The sequence below is a fragment of the Zingiber officinale genome, chromosome 9B, assembly GCF_018446385.1.
Source record: "Zingiber officinale cultivar Zhangliang chromosome 9B, Zo_v1.1, whole genome shotgun sequence".
NCBI classification, from domain to species: Eukaryota; Viridiplantae; Streptophyta; class Magnoliopsida; order Zingiberales; family Zingiberaceae; genus Zingiber; species Zingiber officinale.
In genome coordinates this window covers 114,461,349-114,486,049 of record NC_056003.1, presented here as the reverse complement: position 1 = coordinate 114,486,049, position 24,701 = coordinate 114,461,349, and the positions used below count along the sequence as shown (strand labels likewise).

The following is a 24,701-nucleotide window of genomic DNA, read 5'->3' as shown; positions in this document are numbered from 1 at the left end:
GCATGTATATCTTCTAACGAAGTAATTTTGATCTATGGTTATGTTTTGCGCATATGTGTATCCTGTATGTATGTGATGTGCGTGTTATAATAATTTAGAAAATTATTAATCTTCTGCTAATTGTTTTTAAGCAAATTTTTAAAATACGCATCCAGAAACCCAACATGGCAGACGCAACACATGGTCGTATGAAAAACACACAGTTGGGCCTTATGTGATTCTGGAGATCCCATGGTTGCTTTGTTTTTGCTCTTTTCATCTCGAGCAATACGCCTGTGCCTTAGGACACGTCTAGAGTGTATTATTTGCTTGATGTCTTTGTTCCAAGGTTCTTTTAATTCCATCTTACCTCCAGTTCTTCATCCTATCAATGAAAAAGTACAAGAGTATATTTTCGAACAAGAAAAATAATAAAACAATACTAAAAGGGATAAACCATGTAAAATATGCTCCTAGAGTATCATAAGATTAGTGCAAAATACTAATAAAAATCTTATACGAAATGTACTCATCAATATATGAAAAAGGGATAGAAAGAGAAAGGGTTAAAAGTATAAAAAAATTATTTTATTTAAATTAACTTCTAAATTTAATTCCTTATATGATTAAAGGGGAGCAATAATTAAGGAGAAGTTGTATTTATTATATTTACGTATGATTGCACTAACTCAATTTTTAGTTATACATTGAATATAAATTCAAAAATCTAACTTTTATTATTATTATTATTATTTAGTAACTTTAAATTAGTTTTCATACTATTAACAAGGAGAGATTATTGGAACTAAGTGCACAACATTTAACTTAGAGTTTTGATATATGACTAAGGTTAAAGTTAGATTAGTTTTGATCTAACCAATTGAGTCAAGTTTGTAGGTTCATGTTACTTGACAAATGTTGAAGTCTTGGTTGTAAACTAGGCAGTGACTAAGTCCTATTAGATCTAAGCATCTGAAATCCCGATTGGAAATCAGGTATGAGCTAAGTCTTGGTTGGAAACCAAGCAGATAAATTTCTAATTGAAAGTTAGGTGAATCAAGTCCAAATGATTAAGACTTTATAGACAAATTCCTAGCCAGAGGCTAGGTGAATCAAATCTAAGTAATTAAGGTTTGACAGACAAATTCGTAGCTAAGAGGCTAGGTGAATCAAGTCCAAATGATTAAGGCTTAGCAAACAAATTCCTAATTAGGTGCAAGGTGAATCAAGTCTAGGTGGAGTTAGATGGGAGTTAAAGGCTTAGCAAACAAGTCCAAATGGAAGCAGCGGGGAGCTATGACTTGACAACTTAGTTTAGATGAGTCAATTAAAAGCTGAACATCTAGACCCAACGTAAGTGTGAATAACTTTACATTCTATATCCTACTTATTACGTGTAACAATTGTAGGAAAGTATATTTGATTGTTCCAGGCAATCGGAGGGGAGTCCGGGGGTGACTGTCGGGTGAAAACTCTCAACGAAGGGATTTTGAAGGGTCCAAGCAACTGTATTGAGTCTAGGCGACTGAACGATACGGGCAACCAGAGTAGCTTCCAAGTGTCCAAGAGATAGCGTTATCAAAAATCTGAGCGGGTCAAATCAAGATGAGATTTGACCCCTTTCCAGGCGACAGGAGGGTGTCTAGTCGGCCAGAGAGTTTCGTTAACATTATCGAATGGATAAAAGTTGTACCCACGTTAGCACTGATACAGGCGACTGGGAATGCTCTAGGCGATAGGAGGAGTTCTATATAAGAAGTTTCAAGGCAAAGTTTGAAATGACTCATCTTTATAGATCCACTCTTGTTCTCATACTTTAAGTGCTCCTTCGCCCGTTGTGTTATGACACACTACAACATGCACTTCATTTCAGATGGACAACACCTTAAGTACATTTTCATTTCTATTGTATTACTTTATTTTGTTATTGTGCTTCATTTTTATATCTCCACCTAAGAGAAATTTAGAAATAAAAATCATATTATTATTACTATTGTATGTGTTTGTTTCTGATTTGATTGATCAACTACTTACATGCTTAACTGTTAGCTAAATCTATTATATGCTTATTGTCTTGTCTTACTTGATTGAATCAATCTAAGTAAATTTTATTTTCGTTGTGCTACTCTGATTGATTTAACTATTTTATTTACTATCTTCTCATTTTTAAAATTCATAATAGCAATGTTATTCACCCCCCTCTAGCGTCAAATTCGATCCTATAGAATCATCATTTCTTGTAATTTGAAGGGCATATAAATTTATTAAATTTTTATTTGTGGCACTTTAGTACTACAAAGTAGATTGATACAGGCTGGACTAGTGGTGGATCCAGAAATTCAAATATGGAGGGACAATCATGAAAAACAAGGGGCGGTATCCTCCATCTCCACCGGTAGAACCCCATAATACTAGGGGTTCCACCGGCGGCAAAGGGGGGCGACCACCGATGCCTCCCTCCCTAGATCCACCCCTGGGTTGGACAGTTGGTTTATGTAAGGATATTACTATCAATAGGTCTGGGGTCAATTTCTAATGAGTATGAAATTAGTTGCCTTAACCCTAGGAAACCTCCTATAATTTACTTCTATTCTAGATAGTAGAGGATGATCCTAAAGGGGCTGCTATGGTGACTGTTTTATCTCTCTATTGCCAATTAATATTTTTCAAAATATTGGAAGAGAAAAACTTTAAATGAATTTGTTTATGGATATCATAGAACCTCTTGCTCGGCAAGTGGGGGCTCTCCCCATTTTAATTTTCGTTTTACACTAAAAGAGAAAATACATGTTAGAAAAATCTAGTTTTATTCTTGTGGCTTGTTATATATAAATATATAATTACTAACAAAATAGTAGTAGATGTTTAGAAAAGGAATTATTCAGAAGATGCTAGTTGCACGATAGATAAGTGACTACTTAATAAAAAAAAATAGTAAATCCAATCCGTCTATGATCATATGAATTTCTTTCATCGACTACTAGAATAAATCACACCACAAAGTGTTCATGATAGACAGCTAAGAAGTCTCGTATTCTTTGATTGTGCGTCTCATTTGAAAAACATATTTCTACAAATTCACTATAATTGAGAATCAAATTATGAGTACTTGAATAATAATTTAAATGTCCTATTACTATACCATAATCTCAGGAGCCACTCTAAAACCTAATAAGTATAGTTATTATAGAGGTAGTGATAATCAAGATCAAGCGTTCAGGGAACAAATAATTTAAAATATTAGAGTGAGGTACAAAACGATGGAAGCAATAATGATAGACATTTAGAATTTAGAAGAAAAAAAGTTTAAATTTTATAGAAAACAAATTTGGATTTAATATCATATTAAAAAATAAAAATATATTGAGATTTTAACTCTTTTATATATTAATTACATATTTATTCTTTCTAATAATTTTTAAAAATAAAACTAACTAAACTCTTTTAAAATAGTGAAGAACTCTATACTCATATTCAGGAGCAATGAGTCTGTATTAATCATAAAATTAAGAACTCTCTCTAGAAACAAACATCTAAATATGTTGCTCCTCTAATATAGAGTTGCCAGATGGGTGAGTGAGTTGGCTCATAAAAATTCATCATCTTACAAGGTGGGATAGACTGGGTTGCCATCTTATTAGACTGAGCAATCCTAACTCAGTCCAACCTAGAGTGGATTACAGGTTAGATAGTCAATCTATCAAAAATAAAAATAAAATAAAATAATATAAAAAAATCTCTACAATTCATTCAATTTGATTCTTAAAAAAGTAAAATCGTCACCTTTACAGAGTGACCCCACACTCTTTTGATACTTTCATCAATAAATTTTGATTTAAAGCATATTTCTATGTTGAGTTTTCTTATTTTTTTCTCCCATCTCAATCTCTCTTTACTCACAACCTGCGAACTAGTTTATTTAGGCCTATTTTAAATAAGTTAATAAAATTTTAATTTAATCTATTTAAATTATTTAGTGGGCTAGATCAGTCCAGTCCAACCCAAATTGAGGTATCACCAATTTTACAAGTGAACAGGAGTACTCATATTCACTAGTCAAATTATCAAATAGGTTTTCATATCAAGCGATAAAGCAGGAATTTTTTATTTTTATTTTTTTAATAGGAGGATAAATTTAAGAATGCCTAGATGGATTTTCTTCGAATCGGTCACCTAAAAAAAATTAACTGAATTTCCGTTTGTTTTTGTTTCGTTTATTTTCGTAACAGGTTGCCTCTATTTGATCAGCCGACTCTATTTGATATGCCGACGAACCGGAACGCTGCTTCTTTGCCCTACTCCTCTTTGCTTCTCTGTCCCGACTATGGACAACTACCAATCCTCTTCCAAGGGCGACGAAGCCGACGACCAGCGCTGGGGCTCACCTCTCAATCGCATTCCTTCCCCTCGATTACCGGAAACCGTCTCGCGGTCGCCTGTCGGCCTCCTCTCCCCTCCGGAATCAGTCTACGCAGAAGCATCCGGACCTAATCACGACATCGTCCATTCTTCGACCCTCCAGACCCCCCTGCACGCTGTCGCCTTGGCCGTCGCAGACGAACTGCCTCCCTCCTCCACCTCCTCTTCCGACGACGATAACGGTTCTGCTCGGAAAAAGCAGAGATCTTTGTCCTCCTTCGTGTCTCCCTCTCCGGCCTCCGCTCCCTCCACCGCTTCCCCGCTCCCGCCGCCGCCGCCTTCCGGGGCCGCCGCGGTGAAGAAACCTAAGAAGAAGGGCAACAATGTGTGGACGAAATCCACGTCGCGAAAGGGCAAGAAGAAGGGGAAATCTGGCAGTAATCACCACGGTGCTGCGGCCGAGGAAACTGTTGTGATGACCCCGATGCCCCGGTTTACCGACAGGACTGATGACACTCCCGACGCCGCGATCTGCCTCTCGAGGGTGTACAAAGCGGAGAAGGTGGAGCTTAGCGAGGACCGGTTGGCGGCAGGCAGCACAAAGGGGTACCGAATGGTGAGGGCGACAAGGGGCGTGCAGGAGGGCGCCTGGTACTTCGAGGTTAAAGTCGTTAGGCTTGGCGAGACGGGACACACTAGGCTTGGGTGGACGACGGATAAAGGGGACCTGCAGGCTCCTGTGGGTTACGACGGGAATAGCTTTGGGTACAGAGATATAGATGGCTGTAAGATACACAAGGCCCTGCGGGAGAAGTATGGAGATGAGGGGTATTGTGAAGGGGATGTAATTGGGTTCTATATTAATCTTCCGGATGGAGTTTCGTATGCACCAAAGCCACCTCATTTGATCTGGTACAAGGGGCAAAGGTACTCCTACTCTGCTGATGGGAAAGATGACCCTCCCAAAGTTGTGCCAGGTTAGCTCTTCTCTTAAAACTAGGTTGTTTAATCGCTGAAAGTTTTAACTTTTAATTTCTTGCATTCACTTTTCTATTTTGATTACCTACTTTGAATGGAAGATTAGCTAGAAGTTAAAAGGCACTTTCGTGTTTCAATTGACTCTATCTTAGAAAAACCTTAGGCATGCTTGTCTTCCAGCCTAGTAACTATTGTTACTTGTTTTTTCATTGGTTCCCAATCGTTCAAGTACATTGTAATCTAGCTTTGTTCTTGAACTTGTCATTGAGTTGCATAAATGATTCCTGTTGAAGTGCTTCTCTCTAAACTAAAGTTGTTTTTTTTTCTCTTTTGTTTTTCTCTACCTAGTGGGATAAGGCTTGGTTGTTGTTTTGTTTTTGTTGTTGTTTTGTTTTTCTAGCTTCATGTACTCTTCAGAAAACTAGTGCTGCACTCTGAGTTCAATTATGGTTTCAGCTTCATTTAGTCACATTCTTCTCGCTAATATCTTCTTATTATTTCTGCTTATTTGGCTTCATATGAACTTTATGCAGATGATAAAATATGCACTAAGTGATTGGGTGAACTGGTTTTTTTTTGCTTCATGAAAGGCTGTGCTAGAAATGTTGTTCAGATTCCTTGTTCTTTAATGATTTGTAGAGAAAAATTATCATGTGCTTGATGTATTGTTATCTCGAGCCTCTTGCTTTATTCATGCTTTCTATTGCAATTTTTACTGGAAATTAGCAGTTTGATTAGTTCAATTATATCTACTTTCTTTGTTTCAAGTTACAATATGTTTTAAAAGATGGAAGAGACTCTTTTTCCACATTCAATCCTCTGGGAAGAGTATACTTCTTCTTTTTTATTGTAAATCATTGATCCTATGGTGAGAAGTCCTGGCTTTCTTCTTGGTTCTGTTTTGTGATTTCATATAGCAAATCTTCTATAGCAATACTCTAAACATTTTTCAATTGAATGATGCATGATATTCATAAGAAATTATACATTTTTAGGGGCATTCGCTTGACATTTTTGTTTGTGAAAAGTAGCATTATTGTAGCATGAAGTCAAAGCACATAATTCAGTTTTTTTTTAAAAAAAAAACTTTTTATGGGTTATTCTATCAGCTCTTTGGTTTAGGATTATTTTAATCTGTACAGAAGACTACTAAATATAGTTAGCACCCAAGTTCCTAAGGAATGTGTTGAGGGAAATGGTTTCTGCTGTGGCAAAATTTTGAGAAAGAATGTGCAAACAGGATTATAATCTTATTGCTTCTAATGTTGAAGATTATATTGTTAGGTACTTGGAGCTAATAGTTGATGTAAACCTATAGTTTTAGGGAAATTGATTTTCAGATATGTTTGTTTCACCTATAAACCTTTTCGAACTCAATAAAAAATTTTATGATTTTTTCCCCTTTCTGTATATTTTTCCATGGTTGTCTCATTAAATAAATAGCATCCATGGTCGATCTTCTAGACACACTTAAATTGTTTTATAGAAATAGTTATTCCATGTCTTGTTTTCCCCTTTCACAAAATTTCATGTTATAAACTTGCCATTTTGACGCCTCTATAGCTTAAACAATTTGTATTGTTGTATATCACCTTTCTTTTCATAGATTGATATGACTCGTCAATTTATAACATTTGGTGCATTGTTTCCTAAAGTTAACTTTAGAACAATAATTCTGTATTCAACTTTCTTATCCTTATAATCCTTGCCTTACATAATTTCTATAGTTTTTTTAAACTTGTCCATTTTACTAAATTGTAAAACCTATATTTTCTATTTCTCTAACCTTTTCTCCAACCCATTTTGTTTACTGTCAGAATATTATATTAATTTTTAGTGTATTGTGTTTTGTTTACTGTAAGAATATTATATTGTTTTTTAGTGTATCGTGGCATGTATTATTTCTAGTTCTTTACCTGGAAACATTCCTATGTTCAAATTCATAGGTATGTGTAAGACTGGTTGAGTTGTTTCTTTCTGGTATTTAATGCCATATTTGCTCTTGTAAACAGTTCCAGAAAAAACAAAGATGCAATTTAATTGTGATTTTTCTCGAACTCCAAATGCTAAATATTAATTTACTCAGATTTTTTTACATTTTGTGCACCCTTAGATGATTTGCTAATTGTCATTACACAACTTTACAGGGAGTGAAATATCATTCTTCAAGAATGGGGTTTGTCAAGGTGTAGCTTTCACTAACCTTTTTGGAGGCCGATATTTCCCTGCCGCCTCAATGTACACACTTCCTAACCAGCCTAACTGTGAAGTTCGATTCAATTTTGGGCCAGACTTCAATAAATTCCCGCAAGATTTTGGTGGCCGTGCAATTCCACGGCCAATGATTGAGGTTGCTTACCATGGACTCGATTGCAAGGTTGAAGGTGCGGAAAATGGCTTCTCAGAGAAAACAAGTTAAGTGTTATTTTTTTTTCACCTCCACCAAATGCAAGTCTATGATTTTGGTGACAAAACCATGATGAATGATTATGAGGTCTGATTGTGCTGCTATTACTGACTCCAAAGCTGAGTACTTACGATATTCTAACGTTTATTATTGGATTATGTTGTGGTTTGGCATTGCTGTTCCATGAATACTGAGCTGCTTGACTCAGAGTGATCAGCAAACATCAACCTCTCTGATAGTACAAAGGTCTTAACATCTGCCACAATCCAGTGGGCGACAGATTTGGAGGTGCATTGGCGTTGTCCTAGTTTATTTTTTGCAACGAGTTCAGATCCAACTCGAAGCTTATTTAAAAAAAAGGTTTTACTTGCAATTTCTTTTCCCTTTCAGTAGCATGGCAGGGATAGGAGATAATCTTATGCCTAGTAAAATCTGTTGCGAGGGAACTAGATAGAGTTTAACTCCAGAACAAAATGTGTTTTGGCTCTCATGATATTATAATGTGGAGTGTTCTGTGTGGATCAATATGCTTTTGCTCTCACTGATACAATCTTTCAATTTTCTTGGCATATCATAACACGAACACGTGTTCTGTTTTGAAGTGCGTTATTTCTGCTGTTCATTCAAAGTATATGGTGATGTGTAAGGCTTTGCATTTAGTTTGAGCTAAATGTTATGGCATTATTTTCTTTACGATGTAACGACTTTGGATTTGCTCAACTAAGCATCCTAGAAATCCTAGTAGGGATTTAGCTTGTGCATCTACTGTTCACTGAAGTCAACTCGAACCCCAAAGTTATGAATAAGTCGTAGTATAATTTAAAGTATAAATGATGACAATGTTATGAATGAAAATCCATCTATAACTTGATATGAAAAAGTCAACTCGATCACAACTCTATTTTACAATTAATTTTATACAGTTGCAATTTAAAGTATCATTAATGATCAAGGATCTAGCACTCAATGATCAACGGTATGTCGCTCATTTAGTCGAGTGGGCGTGTTAAAGATCAAGGATCTAGCACTCAAGTCGAGTATAGGCGATGGGTCCTTGTAGAGGTCAGACTGTTAGATGATGTTTAATGGGAGTGTTTCTTGGATTTATCCGAAGGGTAAACCGTCTGTCCAGGAATAATCGGTAGGTATAGAAGAAGAAAAAATCAAGTAGTTTTAGAAAGAATTAATAATAATAATAATATAATATAAATAATACACTAGATATATCATCCTTTTACACTCTCCTCTGTCCATCTCTGCGCTTCCACCGGATCTGTTGATTGCGCAAGGACACGGAGCAGAGATGGGCTTCCGACCCCTCGCTCTCCATATGATACCGTGGTGCTTCCACGTGGCCGGCTGCGACGGCGCTACCGACACCGCCATCGACCCTCCGTCGTCCAAGAGATCCGTCCGCCTCCTGGGCGCTGACGGCCGGATCCGTCTCTACCACCTCCCAATTGCGGCCGGCGATCTCATGGCCGCCCACCCCCTCCACCTCCTCTGCCGCTCCGATGCCCTCGTCATCGGCCAGCCTGTCCCCTGCCTCGCCCCCGCCGAGTTCCTCCTCCCCGGACGCACCTACTTCCTCCTCCCCTCTCACTTATTCCGCCCCGCATCCGCCCTCTCCTTCGCCTCCCTCGCCGCCTGCCTCGGCGACTACCTCAAGCGATCCGGCGGGTGCTCGGCGGTGCGTCCGATCGAGATCCTGAAGACGTCCTCCGGCAGGCTCCAGGTCCGCGTGCCCGACGAGTCCCTGGAGCGGCTGGCGGCGGAGGCGGCCGCGGAGGAGAAGAGAGGGCGGAGGGTGTGCACGACGGAGGAGCTGGCCAAGGACTACAGGCAGTTGGTGAGGTGCCGGTCGTGGAAGCCGAAGCTGGAGATGATCGACGAGTCGAAGAGGAGCGGCGGCCGCGGCGGCGCGGTGTTTGGAGGGATCGGGCGGAGGAAGAGGATCGCCCAAGACTGACATAACCAGCGCATATCGTACATAGCATTCCGTTATACACATATATATCGGGTTTCTCTATCCTTTCATTTGTAACATCTCGTGTTACTTATACACATATAAATCACCATCTTCCTAGGTCTTTTTGGCTGTTACACGAGTTGAAAACTTGAAATCAGCCAACTGAAACATTTGAATGGAGAATACGATATACCGTTTCGTTCGTATCTTCTTTGTGTAACGGGAGATGGCTTAGGGAAGTGGGGAACTGTGCAACGGGAAGCGCGAGCGACTCCTTCGGAGAAGACGACGAAAGAGTGGTCAAGTCGCTGCACACGTGTAGGTGGACTCGGGAGGCCGAGGGCGACGGGTTTGGAGAATGGTCCATCTCTTTAATTTCCACCACGTGCGGGCGACGGTGACAACTAACGGAACGGAACGGAACAGAAGGATTTTTATTTTCAGATTTATCTATTTAATTTCAATATATATATATATATATATATATATTGAAAAAAAATGAAAATAAATAAGTATTCTCGGATGAATTTAATATACGAAAATAAGTATTTAGAGAAAGAAAGTATGAAATAATTAAAGCGGATGATTGAAGATTAATTATTTCTTGTTTAATTAAATTAAAAAAAATTGTTTCATGGAAATTTTAAGGAAAAACAATAGCTATTCACTTATTCTTTTGAATCACTAAAAATTTATAGGGAGAAAGATTTTGATGCTTATGTTTATGATCATGTTTTGTATATAACTTTTTCAAGTTTTATGTATTTTATTGTGTGTAAAAGGGAAAGAAAATTAAAATATTAAATTAAGAGATAAAAAAAAGTTAGTACCCTAATTCAAAGGGGAAGAGATAAGAGTTTTAAAAATATTTTATTACTCTTATTATTTTAATTTAAACGATTTGTTAACATAAAAATGATTAAAAAAAATATTAATACAATCATGGTGAATAAGTTTAACTTGGTTGTTTTGATATGGTTGGTAAAAGATTTAAATTAAGTTTATCTTGTGTTCTGATGATGGTATGTGTTATGTAAATGTTTGATGGGTTGAGAATGGAGCTTGTCAAATTGTTTTTGAGGTCTAAATTGACTACGAACTTGGTAGGTTACTTATAATAAGATAGAATTAATCGAAAGACCAAGAGATCAAGGATGATGAGGAGTTTAGCAGGACTAGCATGATCAAATGGGTTGTTAGTTTGATAACCAGCCTCCTTGGATGAGATGAACTCGAAGGCAAGGTGAATGATGGAGCAAACTTAGAGGGGTTAGTTCATATAGGAGATTGAAGGCTTAACCAGATATGTTAGTATCATATTTAAAAGGTGGTCTAAAGTAATCTGTCTTATGATTTGTACTTATTTATTGGATAAATAAAGTTTCATTAATTGAGTGTACGTTTTCTATGTGTATGATTTAATCTTAAATTCATTTACTGAATATCCATAATACGATTCATAACATGAGAGAACTTATGATTAAATCACAACTTTTGAACATCTCTACATGTGTAATTATGAATATATTGAAATAATCCCTAATCGATGAATTAGTGTTCGAACATCATTAATTCTGTGACATTATTACGGGTTATACTCCTTGGTCTAACCAAGCAGTTGTTCATCACTGGCTAGAGACATTGGGATGCTGAGAGTTAAACATGAATACTAGTTATGATAATAGTATTAATGCAGGGTGCACTAGAATCGAACTTGAGTTTTGACATTGTCAAAGATTCTAATTAAGTCTTGTTGTGATTTGATAAATTGACTAAGTGCACACACTGTTTACTCAACCGAGAAAGTCCTAGTCGTAATTAGGCAGAGAAGTCTTAGCAGATCGTGGAAGCCAGACATGAGAAGTCCAGGCGGGTCGAGGACCTAACATCTGGCAGTTAGACTCGATAGGTCTAGAGGATCGAATATCGAGGGGAAGTCCTGGTGAGCCAATCCGATGCTAAGCTATAGTGATTGCCTAACGAAAACGATCAACGATTGCTGGCCTTGGAGTAGGAGTCGTCACAAGCTCCGAACCAAGTAAAAGAAACTTTGTTAACATTACTTTTATTTTCTCTCTTTATTCCACTGCGTTATTCTGTGTTTTTCGAAACGAATGAAAAAACCACGAGTTCTGTTGACCGCCTAACACACATCGATCCTACACTTAAATCTAACATTGAGTTCATGTCAATTTTACCCAAAATATAGATTTTAGAAACTCACAATCACCTATCTAATATCTGAAACAAAGGTTGAAGGGTATGAATATATTCATAATACTTTTTAGAATGTATTGGTTCTTATTTAAATTTGATTCAGATCTGTTTAATGTCAAAACTCGCTAATGACTCATTCATTACCTTTAACTTATCAAATTTAATTCAATTTGACCAAAATATCTTTGGGACTCGTTTTTGAGTGTAATCATGCCTTTTAACCTTTATTCCATATCTTATTTAGCCTGTTGAATATTCAAGCTTATATAATTTTATTACAAAATTACTTATAGATTTAAATTTATTAAATTTATTCAACAACAATACCTATATTATATACTTCTAAGACTTTTACGATCATGTTAAATTTTTTTGAATCTGGATCCTATATAACTAACTATAATTGAATATAGACTCAGACTCGTTAAATTCAATCTAAATCATGGTTATTATATTTTTGAGACTCTCCCCTGAATATAATCATGCTCTTTAATCATGATTTTACATCCTATTTAGTCCGGTATGATGTTTTAAAATTTTTAATTTTTTTTATAGAGATAACTAGTAATTTTATAAAATATAATTATTTTTTAAAATTCTGAATGTATTTGAATGGATCGGATGAGTTGAATAAGTATGTGTAAAGATTTTTTTTTTTTTGAAAACACATAATTTAATAAATATAGTGTGTGATTCAGATATTAAATGTGCGGTTCTGGAAATATTAATAACTCACTTTAGAAGACTTTTCAAACATTGTATTTAAATTAATATATAAAAAATAAATTAGGAAGATCCGTAATTAAATAAATTTCTCCGTAAACTTCAAACTTAATTAATTACTAGCCTCATTCGTATGATTAATTTTTAAAAAACACATTTTAATTTTCATTATGACTCTTAAAACTCTTCCGTTTCTGACAATTTTACGTGCACGTTCTTATCTGAAGATATGCCTCGGGGTGGGACCCTGCTGTCTGCTTGGGCGCCTTCGCCCACTTCCAACCAGCTCATGCAGGCGCCCTTATGGGCCCCACTGTCGGGTCCAGTCTGCCGAGGAGCAGCGTTAGTGGGCCCGTCTTGGACCAACAAATGAAGAAAAGGGTAAGACTCGTGTCATCGACAGCCGCGCCAAAGAATAGGCCACCCTTTGCTGACATAATTGCGGGGCCCAGCGGTGTCGTTCCGTAAGAGGATAGAATTCTGTGGCGCTAAATATAACAAAAAAAAAGGTAATTTGATTACGGCACACGTGTCTCGGTGGCCATTGGTGGATTGATGGGTGAATGGTCGGGCATGGCATCTTTCACATCACATGCATCCGCGTTTTCCCGCGCGAAAATGGTGGGAGACTCTATCGTCGACATAAAAGGCGGCGAGAGAAACAGGGGGAAAGAAAAGGGGCGGAGAGGAGAGAGAAAGAGCAGGGTTTTGCGTGCCCTCTCTCTCAAAACCCTAGGTGGCTAGGTCCGCCGGGCCTCAATCAATCTCCGCTGGCTCCATTTCAGGCTTGATCCGGCGATCCTGCGACCTCGGTTGGCTTCTCGTTCCTGGATTGGGGAGTCGAGGAGAAAAGGTACCTATTTTGTATCTCATCTTTTTGGTTTCTCTGCCCCGGTTTTTAGATCTCTTTTCTTAGGCAAATTTGGATGATGGGATGGTTGGTGCGTTAGGGTTTCGGAGGGAAAAAGATTTGACTTGACAAGTGCCGCTTCTGGTATGGAAGACGTGAAGCCGTCGATTGCGTCGCTTGCGGACGACCGTGGTGCGATGGAAGCTCGATTTGCTGATCTGCTGAAGGTTTACCTGAATTTTATAGTCGGATAGATTGTCGTGATATTTTTTTTCTGCTCTACTCGAATTTATTATTTTCCTGTTTATTTTGATGATTTGCTGATTTATAATGCAGAGCAAGCTGACTCTTGACGAGAGTATAGTTAGGCAGGCAATAGTTCTATTCAAGGAAAGCAAACACATCCTCTTGGCAAATATGTCAGCAATAGGAAGTGGATCGGTAGTGACTGATTATTTAGGCTCACATTAGCCTCTCACTGTTTGATATGCTTGGTTATCAAAAATTTATGTTTTTGCTCTTTTTGTTTTCTAGCCTGAGGAGATCGAGAGGTTTTGGTCTGCATTTGTACTGTACAGTGTGACGAAGCTCAGCAAGGGAAGATTTAAGCAAGATAAGGATGCAAATTGCATCACCCTCTGTCAGATACTCAGAATATTTAAGCTGAAGTGAGCTTCTTGTCTTCTTCAATTGATTTGTATTTTTTGCATTTCTGCTTGTGGGGCTGATTTTTTTTTTCTACTTTTAGTGTTGTGGATTTCTTTAAAGAGATGCCACAATTTTGTCTGAAGGCAGGCCACATTTTAAGTGGTTTGTATGGCTTAGATTGGGAGAAGAGGCTTGAGGTATAACAATCTGTTTTGTACTTTAATTTTGGTGGCTGAACATCTGATCAATGTTTATTTTCCTGTATGTAGACAGGTCTTGTGACTCTGATTATTTTCTGTTCTTTACTAGGTAAAAGAGCTACAGGCAAACATTGTCCACTTGTGTCTTCTTAGCAGGTATTCAGTCGATTTGCTGGTATATTTCCAACTTGCAGATATTTGGTTATCAATTTAAATGTCGGAGGTTAATTTTTGACAGCAATATTGCATTGTAATTGATAGTAAACTTCTTAGTTGGTTATCATTGGCATTCTGCAAAATGGATAACACTTCAATACTATTTCTTAAATCCCAAAAAACAATAACAGGATCAAAAAGGAAAAATAAATCCTAAGCCTGTCCTTTAATATGTATTGCTGATGATGTGAATGTATAGGTTTGTTTATTTTCGAACACTAGCTTTTGTTGTGGTCGACTAATCAAATGTAACATGATATTGGAGGAAGATGTCTCGTTTTGGAACTTGCTTAATATTCTCACTGTCCATTCACATTTGGGTTTGAGTAAGCCGAGTTCCATCAATTGACTTTAAGTTCCATGTGCTAAGTATCAGTTGGGGATAGAGTATAACTGTATAGATTGTTTTCCCTAACAATTCAAGCTTTTGATCGAAGTGGTTATTAACTTTTAACGTGATAACAGAGACATGAGCTTTTGTGTTTGAATATTGCCTAATAATTTTTATTGTCTATGCATTTGGTTTGAGGAGGCCGTATCCTGTCTAGTCTTGACGAGTCTCATGTGTTCACCTATGTGTGATGAGAGTGTTAGGAATATAAATGTATAGCTTTGTTTCTTTCTTAATGGTACAAAATTTTGTTGTAAGCAATCAGCCTATCTAATTTAACATCAATGCAATCTATGTTGTCATGTCAAGAATCCCTGCTTAGTGTCAGGACAAGTTAATAACTCATTTTGTAATATCTTCTTTTCTCTGCTAATGATGTAACAATATGCCAAGTCTGATTGACCTTTGTACTAATTTCTTATTCAATGCTTGTTAAATTGTTTGGTTGGAAATAAATGATTCATGTTGTTGGAGGGGAGGCAGTAAATGAGTGATGCTTTGAGTTCTTTTGATGCCTCTGTGTCTTCAAGTTCTTCATGTGTCTTGTTACATTTTGATCCAGATTCATTCTGGAAATTTCTCATATAACATGCATAACCACAGAGGTGGATCATGCATCAAGTTATTCTTATTGTTGTATGCTATTTTATAAAATTTCACAATTAATTTTAGAACTTCCATTAGTTTACTTGGTTGTTTTTTTTTTTGTAATATGTTACTCATCTCCCAAGCTTTAAATATAGATGTTGGGTATGATATTTTGTTTCATGATAATTGTCTTAGTATGATGCATTAGTTGCTAAGGTTCAAACTCAGATCTAGTTCCATTTAGGAATATCCTTCAGATTCCCTTTTATGTATAACTGGATGTTCATGAAAATTTAGATTTTTAAATATGACCATCAGTTCTAGCCATTCATATTTTTTAAAACTTATCAGTCCAGTTGCAATGTTTTCTAATGCTGATACTACTTTGTTTTATGTATGTTAATTTAATCTAAATGTGGATCAGAATGCTACATTCAAGAGTCACCTGCTAACTATAATTCATATGTTCAAATTTTATAATTACTATTTATACCTTTATCATGGTGGAATTGAGAACATCTTCACCAGGTACTATAAACGGGCATACCAGGAGTTGTTCATGCAAACTGATTCAAATAATGGTCATGATTCAGCGATTTCTGCTGGTTCAAAGGGATGCATTTCTGATTACCATCAATTTGGATGGTTGTTATTTTTAGCTCTTCGTATGCATGCATTTGGTCACTTCAAGGATCTTGTGACGTGTACTAATGGATTAGTTTCAATACTGGTTAGCCCATGCAGCATCATTTTATCTCATATTTTGGTGTGCTTTGAATATGGAAATATTTGGTTTACCTCAAAGTTCCTTATGTTTTTGTTTTCCTGGTTCTTTAGGCTATACTTATTCTTCATGTGCCCATCCATGCCAGGATGTTTAGAATTCAAGATTCACCAATTTTTGGTAGACTTTCTAGAACTTTTTATTTGTCTCTGGTGTTGGGAGTTCATATTCCAATTCTATTTCCTATCTTAATTGTTCTCGTTGCTGCCATGGTCTCACACTTCAGCTAAAAAATCTGACAAAGGTGTCAACCTTTTGGCCTCTCTATGTGACAAATATGATGCTTCGGAGGATGAATTGAGAAGAATATTGGAAATGACAAATAACTTGATAGTGGATATCTTGAAGAAAAAACCATGCGCAGCTTCAGATGTAAAGAGTGAATGCCTGGCTTACATTGACACAGGTTTTATGCTGCCTTTAATCCACATTTTTCACTTCTTTGCTTAGCTTCCAATACTCAGATGATATTACTTTGTTTTGGTAGCTGGTTTGACCTATTTTGATGAACTATTGGGGGAAAAATCACTACAGTCAAATATACTTATCTTTGAGAAAAATTACAATGATGCAATCCTTAAAGGAGAACTGGATGAGAGAATGTTTGTTAATGATGAGGACAGTCTAATTGGCAGTGGAAGCTTGTCTGGAGGTGTCATTAACATGTGCGGAACAAAGGTATGCTGGGTAATTGTGTCCTGCTTTAATTTATTGGCTTTCCTCTTATTTTTCCCCTGTTAACACTTGTAGAGAAAGTATGACATATTTGCTTCACCAGCAAAGTCCATTACCGGCCCAATGTCTCCTCCATGTTCTCCTGGTTCACCCTTGAACAGAAGTCTTATTGGGTGCAGTAAGTTGGCTCCTGTTACGCCAGTTAGCTCTGCCATGACTATGGCAAAGTGGCTTCGAAACATTATATCTCCTCTTCCTTCAAAACCTTCAGCAGAGCTTCTACATTTCCTTTCAACATGTGACAAGGATTTAACGAGTGATATTACACAACGGGCCAGCATTATTCTTGGAGCAATTTTTCCATGTTCTTCATTTGGAGATAGGTGTACTTCGGGAGGTATGCAAAGTGCTGCTCAGATGGATAGCTTATGGGCCGAGCAGAGAAAGTTGGAGGCACTTAAGTTATACTACAGGGTTTTGGAGGCAATGTGTAGAGCAGAGTCACATATTCTTCATGGAAGTAATCTTACTTCATTGTTATCAAATGAACGGTTTCACCGTTGCATGCTTGCTTGTTCAGCTGAACTGGTTTTGACTGCACATAAAACTGTTTCTTTGATGTTTCCTGCTGTTTTGGAGAAAACTGGCATTACAGCTTTTGATTTGAGTAAGGTAATTGAAAGTTTTGTCCGCCATGAAGAAAGTCTTCCACGGGAGTTAAAACGACATTTAAATTCCTTAGAAGAGAGGCTATTAGAAAGCATGGCATGGGAAAAAGGTTCCACAATGTACAATTCTTTGGTAGTAGCAAGACCATCTCTCTCTCCAGAAATAAATCGTTTAGGACTATTAGCTGAACCAATGCCTTCTCTGGATACTATTGCTGAGAATTGTAATGTTTCTGCTGGAGGCTTTCAGTTACCTTTCCAGAAGTGTGAGCATGCCATTGGTATGTAGTCTAAATATGTGAAGAATTTTAATTTTCTTTTTTCTATAGTGGAAAACTAGGTTTATTTGGGAAATAAAATTAAGTTGGTTATTTTGGAGCTTGGTTAAACATTTAAATGAAGTAAAGCTCATCCAAAATTTCAAGTTGTTATCTGAGACATGCATAGATGATAGAAATCACATTGTTGGAGGATATGCACTGTGCAGTTGTCATTGCAAATTAAAACATTTTTTTGGCTAGTCAAGTCACACTACATTTGCTGATCTTGTATTTTACATTCAAGTGTATGTACCTTATAAGGTCATGAAGTTTATTTTGTGAGCGATGGAATCATATCATTCTCTCAATATGTGCTACTTGTCACAGTTGCATGTTATCTAATTTAGGCAATGTTAGCAATTCTCCATCTGTCAATTTCAATGTTGGACAAATGTCTATTTTTCCTTCCTTTTCAGTTGTCATAGTGTTCTTTTCTCTTGTGAACATATCAGATTAAATGAGTGGGACTGTTCTGCCTCAAGATTGAATTAGTGATTTAGCAAAATGCTTTCCCATCTCAAGATTATACATTTTATGTGTCATTCTTGAAGAATGGACTAAATTCATGTTCTTCACACATGTTATAGACCAAAACAGGGATCCCAGATCTCCCAAGAAAGCATGCAATGAATACAGAAATGTGCTTATAGAACGCAATTTCCTAGCATCGCCGTCCAAGGATCGTTCCTTCAACAGTCCCAAATCTAAAGCACCTCCTCTGCAGTCTTCTTTTGCAAGGTTGATGATCTGATATTTGTTTTTAATTTCCCTATTCAAATCCTGGTTACTTCTTACTCTAAAATTGTAAAATTTTGCATTCAGTCCAACACGTCCAAGTCCCACTGGAGGAGGGGAAACTTGTGCTGAAGCAGGGATCAACATCTTTTTTAGTAAGGTTATATATGAGCCTTGAACTAACATAGATGCATGTATGATTTGATGCACACAACAAAATGAAGCTGTTGTGACTTGTTTATCCTCCCAATTTTGCCTTGCCATTTTGTGCTTCATAGATCACAAAGCTGGCAGCCATCAGAATCAAAAGTTTGAGTGAAAGGCTTCAGTTGTCCCAGCAAATCTCGGAACATGTCTATTTTCTCATTCAGCAGATCCTTGCTCATCGTACTGTCCTATTTTTCAATCGACATATTGATCAGTTAATTCTTTGTTGCTTCTATGGAGTTGCTAAGGTACCTGTTTTGACGATTGGAAATTCCCATTTATTGTCATTTGTGAGTCACCTCAAGTGTGTTTTCTTTCATTAGATTTTTCAACTCAGCTTAACCTTTAAAGAGATCATCTACAACTACAGAAAGCAGCCACAATGCAAACCTCAAGTCTTTCGAAGTGTTTTCATTCACTGGCCATCAACTAGCCGAAGCGGAGTAATATATTTCTACTCTGTTCTAGTTAGTCATACATCTTCTATTATTTCATTGTGACATGTTTTGGAACAGAAGACAGGACAGGAGCATGTAGATATTATTACCTTTTACAATGAGGTATTTGTTCCTTCTGTGAAGCCCTTGTTGGTTGAACTGGGGTCAACCGGTGTGAGTAGCAGAAGCAAGAAATCCACTGAAGAGAAAATTAGTTCTGATAGTAAGTTGTATATATTTTATTGTAGGTCCATTCTATATAAAACATGAGTAACATTTCCCCATAAAACAGGCCAAATTCCAGGGTCACCTATGTTGTCCTCATTTCCACACCTTCCAGACATGTCACCAAAGAAAGTTTCTGCTGTCCACAATGTTTATGTTTCCCCTCTGCGATCATCAAAGGTGTGCAGTTCTCTTCTCATTCTTATGTAAATTTTCTGTTATTAACTGTCACCTTTTGCATATACGTCTAATGGTTGAACATGATTTAGAGGATTTTGTCTCCATCATGTTTTGAACCTTATTTTTTGCATGCAACAGATTCTCTTTCATTAATTTTAGGCATAATGGTAGGAATAGCAATGGAGAAACCGAATTAAAGCCTATGCATGTAGAGAATGAAGAATTCATAAAGATAATAGAAGTTTTTCTTTCAAAGATTAAAAATTGGATATTCACCTTGAAGAGACCATCTTTTAGTTAGGTAGACAATTTTGTCACAAGTACTTGTGATTATTATTATTATTATTTTTATTTATTTATTTATTTATTTTAGTTGGCACTAGGTGCCCAACTTATGCCTACTAATCCTGATTGGCACAGTTTCACAAAAGTTTTTCATCGGTCACCAGGGCAAATCAGGAAGTGTCCGCGTTTTTAGTCAACCATCCATTACGGAAAATTCATCCGTTAATAGTACTTGTGATTATTGATGATAGATAGAAGTTTGCCTACTCATCTATGTTGGACCTCAATCAAAGAAGTTGGCCAAAGGAGGTCTCAGGTGAGTTGAGGTTGGCCAGGTTGAAGTTGGTGAGTTGAGTAATAAACAGAGGCTCACCGAGCTAGGCCGAGGTGAATTAGATATATCCAAGGTTGACCTTGCTCAGTTCAAGACCAAATTGGCTCAATTGAGGTGGTGGTCTTAGAAACAACCCCGAGCTTAAATAAGGTAAAAAAATTAAACTGGAGTGTGGAAAACTAAAAGTAGGCTATTGTGAATCAGGCTAGGGGAAGGTGACAAGTTGTTGTTAGGGTTTTGCCTTTAGGTGTGACTCAAGGCCATAATGCACGACTAAGGAAACTTTGTTGAATTTAGAATAAATGAAAATATTGGACAAAAGTGGTGATTAAAATAATTTAACCTAGCAGAAATAGTTAGAAGTGATGATGCATATGTAATGTGATGACACATATTTGGTTCAATCTGGTTAACGATGCATGATCAAATGTTGACAGATTTACTCAATGTGAAAGAACAAATGTCTTGCTACACACTCACTTTGAAGCCTATGAAAGGGTACCAGGTACAAGTCATAAGAAAGATTGTCAGGATTGGGATCTTTCCTAGGAACAAGGAAGATGGATTGTAGGATCAGAGCTTAAGGTTGTAAGATCTAACTTTTTTATTCAAATATTTAGAACTATTTTTAACTTATATAATTTATCATATATCTTAACTTTCAATTGTAGTATTAATATGAAAATTTTAGACATTATCATTGCAATATTATAAAGCATAAATAAAATTATTATAGTAGATATATATAAAAATACAATACAATTCTCAATGTTATATATATATATATATATAGAAAAATGATATGCTCAAGGAAAAAATCTCAATGAAATGCTCAAGGATAGACACATAAAATGATGGGCCCACAAAAAGTGAAATGGTGGCCATGAATTTATGTGTCTATCCTTGAGCATTTCATTGAGATTTTTCCTTGAGTGTATAATAGCTCATATATATATATAATTTTGGTTATTGGGACTGTGGTTCTCCATAGGAACGAAAAGCAGCATCAGATTTTGTAAGTTCATAAGATCCTAGCACAATTGAAATCCTATTCAGGATCTATATTGTCTAAGTTATTTTGAATTGTAGGATCTAAGATTCTAAGGTCTGTAGCACAATCTTGACTAAGGAGTGCAAAACTTGATTGGTTATAATGACTGATGAAGTTGCATATAGAGGTGATTCCCCAATGACAACTTATTGCCTTTCACTAGCTCGATTCACTTTAAGCCTACTAGTAATGCGCTTGGACCACGTATCGTACCCCTATCAATCGTCTTCCTTAACCAAGCTCCGAGCTTACACGTGGAGTAGGTGGACTTATATATCTGTCTGAATAATGGATAACAGTGTCTGTCATATGAGTTTTAAGGTGTTCAAAAATATCAAAATTCCATCTTTATAATCTTTCTTATAGGCTCCAGCTGTCAAAAATCAAATTCTAACTCCTTTGGTGCTTACTGTACCAGCTTGCCTTATCAGCCACATCAAGTTAATGCTACTCCTTAGCAGGATGATTTAGTGGCAGAAAGTAACACGACTGCAGGCAACTATCATGTTACTGTGATTCCCTTAGTGATTGCGTATTGAGATTTGAAATTAAATTTGAGTTAATATTATTACTCTATTTAATCTAACTAAAGAAAGTTGGAGAATCAATTCATAACTTTAGTCCTCTCGGGACTTTGGGCACAACAACTAACTTAATATATTCAGTTTCTTGTTTCTGTGGTTCCTTCTATAAACACTTGTTAAAAGATTATTGAGTAGAGTTAATTATAACTATTCCCTTGAAGCTAATTGAAGGAAGGTGCAGAATCAATTCATGACTTTGCACCTTTGAGTGTTTGTGCTTTCTTTCATCCATATGTGCAGGATCTGATTTTGTAGGGATATTACAGAGTAAATAAAAGGTCATGGTGGTGATTTGCTCATCATTGGAAGGAGCAGTGGGGATTATGAGTAGTGGTCGAAAGAAAATTACAAATGAATTGAATAAGCAATTACCACTTGATGCAACATGAGCCGGATTAGTCGGCCCGAAGGATTGGATACCTGGTGCTAGCTAAAAAAAACATGAGTAGGAAGGTTGACAAATTTGTGTGCCTCAACTAGTGAATCTTATGGAATTGCACACCTTGGTGTCTCACAAGAAGAAACAATTGTTAGAAGCCAAAATTAAATTTAAAGATAATTTAACGTATGGGATTGGGATCTCTTTCAAGCACCCTAACTAAAACAAACTTGGAAATAAATCAAATGAACATAGAGAAATAATCTTATAACTAAAAGGACTTGAACTGCCTACATTAAAACTACCAAATTAAAAACTCGTTATTCCACAATACACAGCTTCATTATGACATTGTATTATTCCTTAAACAACGAAAATGCCTATAATGAAGGGTTTATTGCATATTCAATAGTTTAATATTTCAAGGTTTGCATAATTTGATATTTTGCAGACGTGCAGCAAGATTGATTCTTGATGACTTAAGCCAATCCCATAGTTTATCTTCAATTCATTAAGATTCCAATGGAGTTTCACCAGAAAAGCATGGGCTGCTAAGTTTTTTCTCCTTGGAATAAGGATCATCCGCATTATCATCAAGGCTTGTTTTTCTTAACTGTTTGTGGTTAGCTTCCCTGTAATAAAGGATGCCGAAGCTAATTATACACTAGTTGCACATTATTGAGATTGCACATAACTTCACATAAGAGTGAGTTTCTATTAGAAACTGGCTGAAATTATCAGTTTTTATCAAACTCATGAAAAAATAAGGGGACGGTAAGTGAAGTGGTTAGCTTTGTTTGCAAAATGAAGTGCTTCAGGAAATTGTTTTTTCTATTCCACTGATTTTGAGCATACACTCGTGTTACAGTTAGACAGTTAAATGCTTGTGACTGCTTTTCCTCTTAACTTATGCAATGCAAATGTTCAATGTTTCCAGATCGATGCCTTGCTCTCACCGAGTTCAAAGAGTTACTATGCATGTGTTGGCGAAAGTACACATGCTTTCCAGAGTCCTTCAAAAGATCTGTCAGCCATCAATAATCGTTTAAACTGGTATTTTGCCATCACTGTTTACCCGAACCATTTGACATCCCTATTGACAGCATGGATTCCTTATATGTACAATATGCCTACTGCAGTGGAAGAAAGGTCAATGGCAGACTCAACTTTGATGTGGTAAGCGACTTTGTTGTTGCTAGGAGTCTCCAAAACGGTGGTCCTGTCTCTCCAGGAACTGCTGCTCCAGCTCCTGTAGTAAACATAGCTGTAAAAGCAGAGCAACCTGATAGTTGAATTGCTTAGTTAATAGTCACTACTTTATACTAACCTGCCACACCATGGTCTTCCTAACCTTTATTATGGGGAGTCTGATGTGAGCAATTAGTATGCTGTGTAGAATAAATGATATTGTGCTCCTAAAGCTCCCAGTTGATGGACACGACTTGTCCTGCGTGCCACCAAAAGGTAGGATATTACAATGCCTAACAATGCAATGATTTGGTACCATGGATTTGTTGTTTAAATTTCTGCCCAGATTGTCACATGACGTGTTGAATGTGTATACAAATTGCTTTGCGTGTTGAAAGTGTATACGAATTGCTTGCTGTACAAGTCTTACAAAAGGGAGGGGGTTTAAAGTAATGCTCGCTAAGCATGCATGCTACTAGAGAGCAGATTCCACATCAAGTTAGACTAATTCCTGATGTAAACTTGAATTCCACTGTTCCTTCCCCTTTAATAGAATGGTAATCAAATTTCTTATGTAAATAATGTACTTGTAGTTTTTTGATCAAGTCTTTGTTGTTGCAAACATATTTTTGCAACCCTATGGGTTCGCACATGAAGATGTACCTTTGAGAATGGTAGCTTCAATCATATTTGTTGTAACACTATAATTTATGCCTAAGTTCTCCTTTGAATAGCTTAAATTGAAGATTTTTTTATTGAATTTCTTTTTTAACCCCACACTATCAGAAGTGCTTCTCTCTACATGGAAAAACCAAAAAACTCTATTTTCATTTGGGTCTTCTTCCAGCACATGTACCTTTAGACTTATTTTGGTGAGTGTGTTCCTTGTGCTTCTAATACTCTCTAATTTCAGGGTATTATCCAATTCATGAGAAAAATATGTTCTTGCTAATAATCTAAGGATTATCTATGACAGAAATCACTGGAAGAGAAATCTCAGAATTGTTCTATGATGCTATGATTATCAACTAGGCAAAATTTCTTGAACTACTCAAGCAACTCTGTGCTTACCAACATCTTCAAATATGCAGCGCATCTAAAAGTTCTATCCCAATCATAACCTT

At 36.6% G+C, this 24,701-nt stretch overlaps 3 protein-coding genes across 5 annotated transcripts; all 3 read left to right on the top strand.

Moving 5' to 3' along the window:
- Nucleotides 1–4,224: 4,224 nt before the first annotated feature.
- Nucleotides 4,225–8,248, top strand: LOC122025035 (protein TRAUCO-like). Its single transcript, XM_042583792.1, has 2 exons — nucleotides 4,225–5,315; nucleotides 7,464–8,248. The coding sequence occupies exons 1-2, from the start codon at nucleotides 4,304–4,306 to the stop codon at nucleotides 7,733–7,735; spliced, it is 1,284 nt and encodes a 427-aa protein (XP_042439726.1). The 5' UTR covers nucleotides 4,225–4,303; the 3' UTR covers nucleotides 7,736–8,248.
- A 778-nt stretch (nucleotides 8,249–9,026) lies between these two features.
- On the top strand, nucleotides 9,027–9,692 carry LOC122023303. The gene has a single exon (XM_042581360.1). It carries the CDS (start codon nucleotides 9,027–9,029, stop codon nucleotides 9,690–9,692), a length of 666 nt encoding a protein of 221 aa, XP_042437294.1.
- A 3,553-nt stretch (nucleotides 9,693–13,245) lies between these two features.
- Nucleotides 13,246–23,930, top strand: LOC122022654 (retinoblastoma-related protein-like). 3 transcript variants are annotated; one of them, XM_042580706.1, is made up of 19 exons: nucleotides 13,246–13,485; nucleotides 13,583–13,709; nucleotides 13,819–13,923; nucleotides 14,017–14,150; nucleotides 14,231–14,327; nucleotides 14,440–14,486; nucleotides 16,054–16,255; nucleotides 16,363–16,429; nucleotides 16,536–16,715; nucleotides 16,797–16,987; nucleotides 17,060–17,504; nucleotides 18,560–18,710; nucleotides 18,795–18,867; nucleotides 18,986–19,162; nucleotides 19,238–19,357; nucleotides 19,430–19,574; nucleotides 19,644–19,756; nucleotides 23,327–23,442; nucleotides 23,529–23,930. In XM_042580706.1, exons 2-19 carry the CDS (start codon nucleotides 13,629–13,631, stop codon nucleotides 23,680–23,682), a joined length of 2,598 nt encoding a protein of 865 aa, XP_042436640.1. In that variant the 5' UTR covers nucleotides 13,246–13,485; nucleotides 13,583–13,628; the 3' UTR covers nucleotides 23,683–23,930. The 3 variants fall into 3 exon arrangements, with proteins under 3 accessions (XP_042436640.1, XP_042436639.1, XP_042436638.1); XM_042580705.1 differs by having other exon boundaries at nucleotides 17,060–17,933; nucleotides 19,433–19,574; XM_042580704.1 differs by having other exon boundaries at nucleotides 17,060–17,933.
- The last annotated feature ends 771 nt before the right edge of the window (nucleotides 23,931–24,701 follow it).